Source organism: Arachis ipaensis, chromosome B9, assembly GCF_059453495.1.
Source record: "Arachis ipaensis isolate K30076 ecotype BB chromosome B9, ASM5945349v1, whole genome shotgun sequence".
NCBI classification, from domain to species: domain Eukaryota; kingdom Viridiplantae; phylum Streptophyta; class Magnoliopsida; order Fabales; family Fabaceae; genus Arachis; species Arachis ipaensis.
Genome location: NC_142444.1, coordinates 148711708 through 148725150, shown reverse-complemented (window position 1 = coordinate 148725150; position 13443 = coordinate 148711708). Strand labels below are relative to the sequence as shown.

The following is a 13443-nucleotide window of genomic DNA, read 5'->3' as shown; positions in this document are numbered from 1 at the left end:
TAGGCGACGTGCCGATCCGACCTCTCGGGTAAATCTCTCTATACACTTTGGAAAGGGCACAAAGTCAAGAACGTTAAGCATCGACTATATTGTGGTTAACGTCATGTCAACATACAATGCCCTAATAGGTCGGACGACCTTAAACCGACTTGCAACAGTTGTCTCTATACCCTATCTGTGCATGAAGTTCACCACTGCAGAAGGAATTGCCACCATAAAGGGGGATAAAAAACTAGCATTTAAATGTTATAATGAAAACCTTACTTTAAAAGGCAGTCTGGGGGAAAAGGAAGTCAACCTGAAGGAAAGGTAGAAGAAGTACAAATTGGAGATCACCCTAAAAAAATAATAAATATAGGGGGCCAATCTGGAAGGAGATCTGAAAGAACAGCTCTTTGACCTCCTAAGACAAAATTTCGACCTCTTTGCTTGGAAAGTCTCCGACATGCCTAGTATAGATCCTGACCTGATGTCTCACAAGCTCGTCATCTATCCGGGTTCCAGACCTATTCAACAAAAGGATCTAAAACTCGGACCTGAGTGGACACCGGTCGTGGAAGAACAAGTGCAAGGCTTATTAGAAGCAGGATTCATAAGAGAGGTAAAGTTTCCATTGTGGTTGGCGAACATGATCCTGGTAAAGAAGCAGAATGAAAAGTGGAGAATGTGTATAGACTACACAGACCTCAATAAAGTTTACCCCAAGGATCCATACCCTCTCCTGAGCATTGACGCTCTGGTCAACTCAGCCTTAGGTTATCGGTACCTGTCCTTTATGGACGCCTATTCGGGATACAATCAAATCCCGATGTATAAGCCAGACCAAGAAAATACCTCTTTCATCACTCCAAAGGCTAACTATTGTTATGTAGTAATACCATTGAGATTAAAGAATTCCGGAATCACATACCAGCAACTGATGAACAAGGTATTTTTTCCCCACATAGGGAAACTTATGGAGGTATATGTGGACGACATGTTTGTTAAAAGTTAAAACCAAGGTCAACTCAACACTCTTGTCCGACCTCTTCGAGGTGTTTTATACAATAAGAATGAAATGAGGCTAAACCCCTCAAAATACACCTTCACAGTAGAGGTGAAAAAATTCTTAGGCTTCATGCTAACTCAAAGAGGCATAAAGGCAAACCCGAACAAGTGTAGAGCTATACTAGACATGAAGAGCCCGATCTGTCTTAAAGAAGTTTAACAATTAAATGGAAGGTTGGCAGCACTATCCAGATTTCTAGCAGGGTTATCATTGAAATCACTACCCCTATACTCGATCCTCAGAAAAGGAAAGCAATTTAGATGCTCTCTAGAATTCGAACAAGCCTTTCAAGACTTCAAAGCCTTTCTGGGTCAACCCTCCATACTTATCCGACCTATAGCAGGAGAAGAGTTCGTCCTCCACCTAGCAGTGGCAAGCCGAGCTATAGCTTCAGCCTTGATCAGAGGACAATAACCTATCTACTTTGTCAACAAAGCTTTACAAATAGTAGAATTGAACTATCAAAAGATGAAAAAGTTCGCGTATGCTCTTATCCTCACCTCTTGAAGGCTTCGGCCTTATTTTCAGGCTCACACTATAAAGGTTTGTACTAACCAACCAATGAAATACAATCTACAAAAGACGGACCTAGTGTAAAAGATGTTGCAGTGGGCTGTAGAACTACCCAAGTTCGATTTGAAGTATAAAATTTGGACAACAATCAAACCTCAATATCTTTCCAACTTCGTAGCTGAATAAATTGAAAGTCGGAGAAGCCTAACAATATGGAGCTTATACCTGGATGGGTCATCCAATAAGGCCGACAGTGAAGCATGTGTCATCCTGAAAAGTGAGCAAGGAACTCGGATAAAACTCTCATTAAAGTTTGAGTTTTCATCTTCCAATAATCAAGCAGAATATGAAGCCTTGCTTGCTGGTTTAAAGCTGGCTAAAGAAGTGGGGGCAAAAAGGTTGATAGTGTCCAGTGACTCCTAAGTGGTAACTTCACAAATTAATAGCACTTATCAAGACAAAGACTCCAATATGAAGAAATACCTAGACGAAGCACGGGAACAATTAGCACAGTTCTCGGAAGGAGAGGTCCGACACATAACTCGGGAATCAACGCCCGAGTAGATGTCCTATCCAAGTTAACCAGAACTAAGTTAGGGGGCAACAATAGGAGCCTCATCCAGGAAACCCTCCATCGCCATCAATAGCAAAGGAAGATGACAACTCAGACATAATAGCTATAATCAATCAGAATTTGGGGTGGATAACCCCCATAGTAAACTATCTTAAATTTGACGTCCTTCCTAGAAATAAAAATGAAGCTCGAAAACTCATAAGAGAAACACAAAATTACACATTGGTCCACAATATTTTATATAAAAGAGGAATATCAATACGTCTCTTAAAGTGCGTCCCGACTTCCAATATAAAGGAGGTTCTGGAGGGAGTACACAATGGCATATGTGAAAACTATTTGGGAGCCCGATCATTAGCCAAGAAGGTTATCCGGGCCGGCTTCTTTTAGCCAACCTTACAAAGAGAAGCGATTGAGTTCATTAAAAAGTATCCGCATTGTCAGAAGCATGCCAGTTTTCATGTTGCACCTCCTGAAGAGTTTATTAGCGTCACCTCACCATGGCCATTCACGAAATAGGGTCTCGATCTGCTCGGACCATTTCCTCAAGTTCCGAGACAAATCAAATACCTCACAATAGGAATCGACTACTTCACTAAGTGGATTGAGGCAGAACCACTAGCAAGTATTACTGCCCAGAGAAGTCGAAAGTTTCTCTACAAAAACATTGTCACAAGGTTTAGGGTTTTCTACTACATCACCGCAGAGAAAAAATACTGGCAAGCTTTCTAGGAATTAGCTTTTAATCATGTGGGTGAAACCGATAACAATAAAAGGTGTCCACTTAACCAATTTAAAATTATTAGTTTATTTCCCTTCTTAAAAAGTATTAAAAATTTAAATTCTATTTCAAAATTTAGAGTTACGACTTATTAGTTATTGGCTTGTCCACTTCCATTTAACTAACTCCCTTTGACGAAGTTTACTACTTGATCTAATAAAAAACCTTAGCGAACTACTAATAAAATCCTTGAGCCTAATGTTCGATTTATCCTATAGATGGCACTGTTTTGGATAATTCTACTCTTTATCAAAAGTTAGTTGGAGGTCTCGTCTACTTGACTGTCACCCGACCGGACATCGCCTATCCAGTTAATTTTTTTAGCCAGTTCCTATCAGCTTCTCGTACTACTCACTATGCGGCAGTTCTTCGCATTCTTTGCTACATCAAAGGTACCCTATTTCATGGCCTTTATTTTTCTATCCATTCATTTTTATCCCTTCAAGCGTACTCAAATGCTGATTGGGCTGGTGATCCCACTAATCGTCGTTCTACTACTAGTTATTGTTTGTTTTTTGGCGATGCTCTCATTTCTTGACGAGCTAAGAAGCAAAAGTTCACTGCTCAATCAAGCACAGAAGCTGAATACCGCGCTCTAGCTGACACCACCGATGAGGTTGTCTCGATTCGTTGGCTTCTTGCAGATTTGGGTGCTCCTCAGTCATCCCCAACCGATATTTTTTGTGACAATCGCAGTGCTTTCAGATTGCGCACAATGATGTGTTTCATGAACACACCCAACACATTGATATTGATTGTCATTTTGTTCAGCAACGTCTCCTTATTGATACTGTTCGCCTTGTTGCTATTGGAACTCTGGATCAGACTACTGATATCTTCACGAAGGCTCATCATCCTACTGGTTTTCAAATTCTACTATCTAAACTCAAGATGATATCTTTAGCTCCCACTTGAGTTTGAGAGGGGATGTTAGAGAATAATTAGTATCATTTATATTTATATAGAATATGTGTATATTAATTATAGAATTGTATGCTCTTATTACTTTGATTCTTCTATCACTTATATATACCCCTATGTATTGTATCTTTTTCACAGATTGAATAATACACTCTTCATATAACTTTCTTGTTTCTAATATTATTGTTGAAATTTCTCAAAATCCTTCATAAATATGTTTAGAAAAAATACTGAAGAGCTTTTTAGGAGTTTACTTTTAATCATGTGGGTAAAATTGGTAATAATAAAAGGTGTCCACTTAACCAAATTGAAAATTGTTAGTTTACTCACTTTCTTAAAAATTGTCAGAAATTTAAATTCTGCTTTAACAAAGCGTTAAATAAAATTTAGAGTTACGACTTATTAGTTATTGGCTCATCCACTTCCATTTAACTAACTTCTTTTGGCAATGTTTACTATTTGATCTAATAAAAAATCTAAGTAAACTACTAATAAATAGTTTAATTTAATTTATAGTACAAAATGATATACAAGTCAATGAGTAAATTAGTGTCTATATATATAAGAAAATTATTTTGTAGAAGGTGGGATAGGATAGAGATCGGTCCAGATATATCTGCAGGATAAGGTAGGGTACAGACTTAGGGTGTACTCTACCCTATCTGCACCTCATATATAACATACATTTTATAAGATTAGATATATAACGAAGGAGATGAGAGTTGAACCCACAACTTTCCTTATACAATGACTTGCAATAAGTGAACAATTACTAAACTAGTTAGTTAATTTAGTAATTTAGAGCACTTGTATATTTATAATAATATATATGTTTGTAATTTTATGTTGGATTTCTTTAAAATTTTATTATTTTTAATTTAAATTTAAATTTAATTTTTTATTTTATATTTTATTAATAGTATGAAATTTAGAATGATAAATTTTATATTTGCTTTAAAAAAATTTGATATTTCTATGAGTAGGATAGAATAGAATAGAATTTAAAATTTTAGAATGTGAATATAGTTAGAATTAAGAGATTTTCAACCCATAAATAAAATAAAATAAAATTTTAATAAAATTTTTAATCCGTAAATAGGATTAGAGTAGGATTCAAATCCTACTTTACCCTAGCCATTGTCAGCCTAAATTTGTAAGGGTGTTAGGACGAAGAAAGTAGTAAAACAATGTGCAGCTACATACTCATAATAATAATGCTGTCTAAAGGTTGAGAATGAAAAGGACATAAATGGAAATAAAGAATAATGTGGTAATAGACTAACATATCGAACACCAAATTATTACGTTTTAACTTTACCGTACGTTAATTAAGATAAGAAAAGTTAACCTTATTCTTAGAAGTAGAGTAGAGTATTTGTGAAATTGCTAGACTAATTTCCTAATATACAAATTTCCGTAAGATACAAAACTATATGGAACATGTCATATATATCCTGGCCTAGCTTGTCATGTGCATAAATCTGTATGATAAGATATGGAAACCATACACATTAATACAGCTCAAAACAACAAGGATTTTAGATTTACAACGCAGAAAACCCTGAATATATATCAATCACACTTCACACTTCACACACATGCTTATTGATTATCTCCATGATAGTGATTGATGATAATATATGCCAAAGATTCTTCTCTAATTTGGACTGACACATCACATCGCCGTATATATACTTCTAGAGAGTAGAGGAAGGAGACACTGCTTCTTAGATCCAAGAGAATAATAATATTATCTCATCTCTCATATATAGATTCCAAGGAAAACTCATGAAATCAAAGTTCGCATATTCTTATTGGTTCATTAATTAGTGAACATAATTAGAGTGTGTATTTCTATCATACATGACATAACGTAACGTTTTGTTGGTAGGTCATAAAATCTCTAGCTATATCCATCAGACCATCACTATACAAATATTACACTACAATAATATAGATTTTTTTTAGGGTTATAATGTGTAAAAGAAAATTAAAATTTGTCAAAAAAATAAATTTTGACACTATTTTAACTATGAAAATATGTTAATAAAAGTTTTGTCAAAAATAGTATTTTTAACATATAAGTGATTGTGAAAAAAATTTAAATCTTATTTTGATAAATATTGACTGTCAAAAATAATTTATTAGAAAATTTTGAGAACATATTTTTTATGATACTTATTAATTGTCAAAAATATTATTTATTTTGACACTTATTGACTATAAAATATTCTCAACAAAAAATTTTAACAAAGAATGAGATGAGATCTTGAAACTAAAAAATAACTTGAGATTTTGAAGATAAAGAATGAGTAGTAATCATAAACTGAGAGCAGTGTAATGTCAAAATTAACAGAGTCAAAGAAGAAGAAAAATAGTGGAGTAAATTGAAAACAAATGAGTGTCAAAATTGATGAGTAATTTTCTACGGTCAAATTATTCATCAAGAAAATATAGAAAATTTGACATTTATGATATTTGTCAAAAATATATATTAATTTTGACATTTAATTATGGTGTTAAAAAATAAAGTGTTAAAATAACTCTATTTTTTTGTAGTGTTATTCGCAACTTTTTTTTTAGTTAATTAGTCCAACTAAAAAATCAACTAATATCAATTAATTTTTTTAAAAGAAAAAAAAGGCAATGGATAAGCCGTCCAAACTCCAAAGACACATCTCATTTGGACCTTGGGATTGCACAAATTTATATATATATATATATATATATATATATATATATATATATATATATATATATATATATATATATATATATATATAAGCTATTATATTTTGTATTTAAAAATCCACAGACAACGCATATTGATTGGGTAATAAGCGGTGAGCCAGCAAAGCACTATGAAGCTTTTGGCACTCACAAACCCACTTTCTCTTACCTCATTCTTCAGCCGGTTTGTCCTCAACCATATATTTATTTTATATCAATTTTTGCCAACAAATTTCCTTCTCACTTATAAAATAATTTTGAAATTCACTATGCATTGCATGGCTCCACAGTGTTGTACTTGTTCATATATCTTAATATATCCTTTTAATAATTAACTAGTAAATGCATGTTAATGTGGAACAATACTATATATAGTTTGTGTGTGTTAGGGTTATTGAAAACTATATATTGATCGGTTAGATTATATATAGCAACATATGATTCAACAGTGACAATTGATGGGGACAAAAGAGTTATTGACAATCGTTGGTAATAATTAATCAAGACATCTGCATGAACACTCTATTTCCTCAGAACATTTATGATCACATTATTAAAAGAGATAATGTTGTTAAGTAGAGTAATATTATATGGTCTAGTAATCAAGAATTATTCTACGATTTCCCAGGCTGAGAAACCACGTTAACAATATGGGCTATGATATGTAACACCTAAAAAAAATAATAAATAAAATTCTAACAAGATGCATGGATTGGCTTCTCTAAAATGATACTCACACTCTCAATCTAAAGGTGCTTCAGAGAAATAAAAAAAAAAAAAAATTAAGTCCTGGAATCGCGCTGCGACAAGATAATGGAGAAGCACTTGTAGGGATAGCAAATCAGAAACATTGTTAATGCTTGAGTTGAAAGGAATCAGAGTCTTCCATACTCCATACATATATGTAGAAACAAACATAAGGGATCACCACATTAATTTTGTAACTCATTTATGTCCACGAGGGATCATTCACTATAATAAATAATTAAATCATGTCAGATGTATATATGTGGTTAAGATTTAAGAAGAACGCAATGTTTTTTCTTTTATTAAATGGGTCGGAAAAAGAATACACTTCATGATCACTAAATTATATATATATAAATTTATTCTTAAAAAAACATACACACAAGTAAGGCTAATTTTTTTGGTTACAGAAGGAAAAGTGGTAATATACCTTAACATTGTAATTTTTTGTGTTTTTTAAAACTGTAGAAGTACACAAATTCTTGGGTCCGATTTCTGTACCTCTACAAATCGGACCGTCCGATTTATGTACCTCTAGAAATCAGATGGTTCGATTTCTGTACCTATAATAAATCGGACGGTCTGATTTTTATTTCTCTAATTAAACGATTCCACATTTGAGTATAACATCTCAACAATCCACATTTAAAAAAAACATCACTACCACTTCAATATTAAAAATAAAAATTCCACAAGTAAAGGTAGAGAGACACATACATTTTTTTTAATGAATTATAACACATATATTATTATTAATTTATTAGTATATTTAATCAGAAAATAAAAGTAACGAGTGTTTATGGAAATTGTACTTGCATAATTTAAATTAAAAACATAATTATATAATAAAAAAAAAACATTATAGTAGAAATTTTGGTCCTGAAAAAAGCAGCAGAAGAAATGAAGAATTGTGGAAAGGAAGACAACGTCAGCCACCAATAATAAGTTGGTGAAAATAAGTGTGATATTATAGTCAATGATGACCAAGCTGGATTATTATCTTACACAGTCACGCCAATGTGATATTGCCACGTGTCATAACGTCCCAATCAAATTCACCGACCATTTGCCCTTCAGACTTACATTAGTCAGTACTCAGTAGTGGTTCTTTGTTGACTTTCAAGATTTATATGATGTGTTTCTCCTCGCTCTTTTTTTAAAAAATTGGCTATTTATTTTTTAAATATTATTTTTATTCAATTTTTAAATATAATATTTTATTAATTTATTTTTTAATTAATTATATTTTTTATTTTTAAAAAACAATCACTTTTTTATTTAATTTAAATTTTATAATCATTATACTTAGCACTATAAAAGTGGTAACACCTCTGATATACTGATTTTTTCACAAAATTATGGTAGTTTTCATAACAAATTTTAATTTTGATTTTCAGTTTACAACAAACATTAATTTTATTTAACTAAAAGATAAGTTTAGATTAAATTTTAAAATGCCACTTAATAGATACTGCTGATTGCTAACTAAAAGATTTGATTTAACTATCTAATGTCGTCTTCGAAACTAACAACTTCGGACTGAACTTTTCCGTAAATAATCGATCAACATATTGTTTTGTTATTAATGAAATACTAATGCAATTACGAATCCGCAGGATAGCAATTTTTCTTTCAGTTTTTCTTTTCGAGCCTAGCGAAATCCCAGTGAGTGCTTATTGTTGAAAGGTAACAACCAAGAATAACAGAATTATTAATTAGATTATAATGTAAGAGCTTATTATTCAACGTTGATGAGCAGAAAAATAACTTAGATATATGCAAAAATGCTATATATATATAATTTGAAATTTGAAAGCTCAAATTAACAAGTTGTTAAATGAGAACAAAGAAAATTCATATACTACCATAAACTAACCCTAAAAATCTATGCTTCCATTATCTTAATTTTGATTAATCCCCTTCTAACAGAGGACCTCCACTGCAAGCCTCTTAGGAACATCTCCACAAGTTGTTGCACCAAATGTGTTCTCTGAAACATCAATTGAACATGTTTCTTTGCCAACACATGCCTACAACATTAAAAACATCAACTCAAATTAGTATCCTGCTAACAACTTGATTAGTAGAAACACAAAAGCAATGCAATAATAATTAGGAGTAAGAGAGTCTTACATTTTGAACAACGGGGAGAGCATCATTGTGGGATTCACAAGTTCCCTTGGAGAATGATCCACAGATACCTTGTGGATCGCCGAAGCTTGTGAATTTGACGGCAGAGATTGGTCTACCTTGGCATGAGAGCTCCAATGTCTTGTGCTCTTGTGCATTTCCGCATGCACTTCCAACAGTCACTGTTTGGAAATTCACAAGTGATGGATTTCCACCAATCTCCTCAAACAGAACCAATGTGTTCTCTCCGTTTTCAACAAAGAATGACCGTGGAACATGGTACCTAAACAATCAATCACAATTATTAATCCATAAACATATAATAACATCTTAATTAGTGACATAGATTATTATGTTAATGGTTAACATTTTACCATCTTTGAGAGGGCTTTCCACAATTGTAAACACATTTTGAGTCATCATATTGGCCGCGATAATCGCATGGGTCATCGCTGCAACCATCTTCGCCGGCCAAGTAACTCGGCCAGATGCGGCCGATGTTATTGCCGTTAACCCAAGCGTAGCCTTTGCCCATACCTTGCAGGTCCACCACAACAGGGTCTGTCCCCAGAGGAGCCTTGAACGTTGTCTAGTAATTAAATAAACACAAGATCACCACAGTTAGTATGTCAAATGCTAACTAATCACGTGAAGATGATAGCTGAGAATCGTAATTACCTTGTACCAAGTCAACATTCTGTTAGTGGGAAGACTTTGAGATTCCCATTTGGAAGGGGAAGCGAAGTGTGAGTCACTACTGAAGAATTTGTGATCCCAACCATGCAATCCAACCTTGTACAACCATTTGTGTTCAGAGATATCCTTGATTATGGTCTCATCACCCTTTTTACTAATCAACTCAATTGGTCCAACAAGTCCAGCATGCCATTTGTCAAAGTTACCACCATAGTTCTGAAGTCCAACAGTGACACTAAGCAAGCTGATAGTGTTCTTTCCAGGCTGCAACTTTAGCTTTGTCTCAAACTTGTCATGGTGAATTCCATAAGTGGCCCAATGAGACCCTATCCACATAACAAACAAAGGATATGAAATATTATTTAATTGATTAATTAATTAATTAAGGTTATTATGGTGTGAAACATTGTTTACCAATATGTTGTCCATTGACGAATGCATGGATAACATGGCCACTGCCATTGATTCTGAGGGACATATCATCACTCCAAACAGGATCATCCTGATCAAGGTGGAGCCTTGTAATGTACCAAAGATAGTCACTAGCATCATTAGCAGCATCTTTCTGGTCAATGAGTTCGTGTGCTGACTCAGAGGCGTTGACTTTAGCAAGAAGAGCATGGTCAACGTTCTCAGCCCTCCATGTCCATTTCAAAGACATCGGCTCATCTTCAGCTTTGTTGCTTACTTTAACCATCACAGAGGTTTGCACATTCACCTTTTATAACAATAACAAGACATACAAGTCAAGTTAATTAATAATTAATAATAAATTAAACTTAAAATATTTAATTAATTATGTTATATGATACCTTGGCTGTGTTATACTCTTCATTTTGACAATCAGGTAGAAGGCTCACAGACCATGCTGGAACTGCATAAGTTCTTCCTCTAAATGAAACAGTAGCATCAGTGGTAGTGTTGGCATTGGTCAAGAAGCAACTTGATGATTTCTTTGAGGCATACACAGTGGCCTGAAATAATTATTGTTGAAAAGTAATTATTTATTATTGTTCTAATTCAATTAGAGGGAAAAAATAATGAAGAGTTGTAATTTTGTTTTCATATATTTTTGTACCGTGATAGAGTTGCCAAAATTAATTTGGGAAACGTTCCCGTTTGTAAGACTCTCTTCCATGGACTTCAAAACTCTGTGGAGTTCTTTGAGGTGACCCCATTTTGGTTGAGCTTTGTTTCCTACACACAATAATTAATTAATTACTCAAGGATCATTCATGGAAAAATATTAGAAAATGAGATTCTTTATCAATGTAATTTTACCATATTCATCAAGAGGAGCATCATAATCGTATGAAGTGGCAATGTATGGTCCACCAGCGGTTCTATCAAAATTAGTCCCACCATGATACTGACCAAAAATAAATATACACGTTTAGTATGAAATTAACTAAAACAATTTATATGTATAAGTTTTATGATTAATATAATTTACCATGTAATAATTTTGAAATGTGCCTCCAGTCTGGAAAAACCTAGCCACCGAATAGGCAACATCTTCAGCAGTTCTACGAGGGTCTTTGCCACCCCAGTTCTTGAACCTTAATTAATTTATGAAAAAAATATCAGACAAGAATTCCAATAATAAATGAGAAAATATATAAGGTAGTGAGAGAGAGAGATACACGTACCAGCCTACCCAATTTTCAGTCCACATCTTTGGACTGTTAGGATTGTTGGGTTCGAAATCATGACAATACCAACCGTTGCAAGTATTGATCTAAATTAAATTAACATATACACATAGAGATTATTATTAGAGACTATAATATATATAATCTTGAAAACATTAATCATGTAAAAATATAAATGTATATATACCATTGGTTGAGGAGCATCAGGTTGTTGGCACATGATCCATGGAACCCCAATGTGCAAAGACTCAGCCATATTTGCACACCAATTGATGTAAGCTTTTCCGGCATCTCCATAATCCGCCATGACATTCCCATATTCGTTTTCAATCTAAAATGAAATAACAAAAATAAGAATAAAAAACTAAAACATGCATCAAAACTAAATGGAGATTGTTATATATATACCTGGGCTATAATGATGGGGCCACCTTGAGAAGCAAAGAGTTTCTCTTTCTTGACCATGTCAACGATGAGGGTAGTGAAGTTTTGCATCTCATTCATATAAACAGAATTTGCAGTTCGAATCTCAACACCGGGGAGATTATGAACCCACACAGGAATCCCACCGTAATTCCATTCAGCACAAACATATGGACCAATGCGAAGAACAGAATAGAGTCCAGCTTCTTGAATAGTCTTGAGGAATCTAATAAGATCCTTGTTGCCACTGAAATCATATGATCTACGACTTGGTTCATGCGCATTCCAAAACACATACGTTTCAATTGCATCTAACCCTCCTTCTTTAGCTTTATTAATCAAATCCGGCCACATCTATCAAATAATAAAATCAACTAATTAATATGAATATAGAACGTGACATACACAAAATCATTATTATTATAAATAAATATTAGTTACCTCAGGTGTACTTCTAGGATAGTGGATTGATCCAGATATCAAAATCCTACGTTTTCCATCGATTTTGATGGCTCTTCCATCATGAGACACATGGATCGAGTCAGTGGAAACAAAAAAGGAGAAGCTAAGAAGGAACAAGAACAACGCTATAGAGAAGAATCTCTTTGTTGAGTCCATAATGGATTGTTAATTACTCAATGCTCAGTGATTTGAAGTTCATGTACTGTGTCCATAGATATAGAGGGTTTACCTAGCTAGGTTGTTACACACTCAAAATTCAAAATCATAGTTATCCTATCATGATTATCAAATTCAAAATGATTGATGAGCAGTTATGATTTTTTTTTTATCTCAGCTATATCTATCATATTCCTTTTTAAGTTTCTGTTTATCTCTTATCCTATTCAAAACTGGTAACTTGGAATCTCATATCCATATTACTAAGTTTTAGAATTCATTATCATCATTTAACAATCCTTCCTTGTTTTACTCACTCTTTAATCTAACCGTGACACATCGTTCCAAATATTTTCATAGTAAGATTCTTAATCTTTTCTCAAAGGCGGGAAAAGAATTAACGAGTCTTATCTTATTATTTTCAGGGTCAAAGCAAAAATAGGAGACTCGAACCCACAATCTCTTAATTGAGTATGGGGAGACTATGTCATTTGAGCTATTACTCATTGGCAAAAATTTCTCTTAATTGAGTATGGGGAGATTATGCCATTTGAGCTATTACTCATTGACAAAAATTTGGAAAGATAGGATACTCAAACCCGCAACCTCT

General features: G+C 33.5%; 1 protein-coding gene across 2 annotated transcripts; it reads right to left on the bottom strand.

Moving 5' to 3' along the window:
• Nucleotides 1–9017: 9017 nt before the first annotated feature.
• On the bottom strand, nt 9018–12982 carry LOC107619504 (beta-galactosidase 15). Of its 2 annotated transcripts, none has more exons than XM_088500020.1 (13): nt 12657–12982; nt 12201–12569; nt 11980–12123; nt 11786–11878; nt 11594–11692; nt 11422–11509; nt 11219–11337; nt 10953–11114; nt 10555–10858; nt 10123–10466; nt 9819–10033; nt 9448–9727; nt 9018–9344 (listed from the first exon to the last, which is right to left on the bottom strand). In XM_088500020.1, exons 1-13 carry the CDS (start codon nt 12831–12833, stop codon nt 9237–9239), a joined length of 2502 nt encoding a protein of 833 aa, XP_088356146.1. In that variant the 5' UTR covers nt 12834–12982; the 3' UTR covers nt 9018–9236. The 2 variants fall into 2 exon arrangements, with proteins under 2 accessions (XP_088356146.1, XP_016177285.1); XM_016321799.3 differs by having other exon boundaries at nt 11594–11699; nt 11790–11878.
• Nucleotides 12983–13443: the final 461 nt, after the last annotated feature.

Coding starts and splice junctions, on each gene's coding strand:
- LOC107619504 (XM_016321799.3), bottom strand. CDS start 12,833: ATGGACTCAACAAAGAGATTCTTCTCTATAGCGTTGTTCTTGTTCCTT. Junction 10,859..10,952: donor AAGAGTATAACACAGCCAAG/GTATCATATAAC, acceptor TTGTTATAAAAG/GTGAATGTGCAAACCTCTGT. Junction 9,345..9,447: donor CTCTCCCCGTTGTTCAAAAT/GTAAGACTCTCT, acceptor TTAATGTTGTAG/GCATGTGTTGGCAAAGAAAC.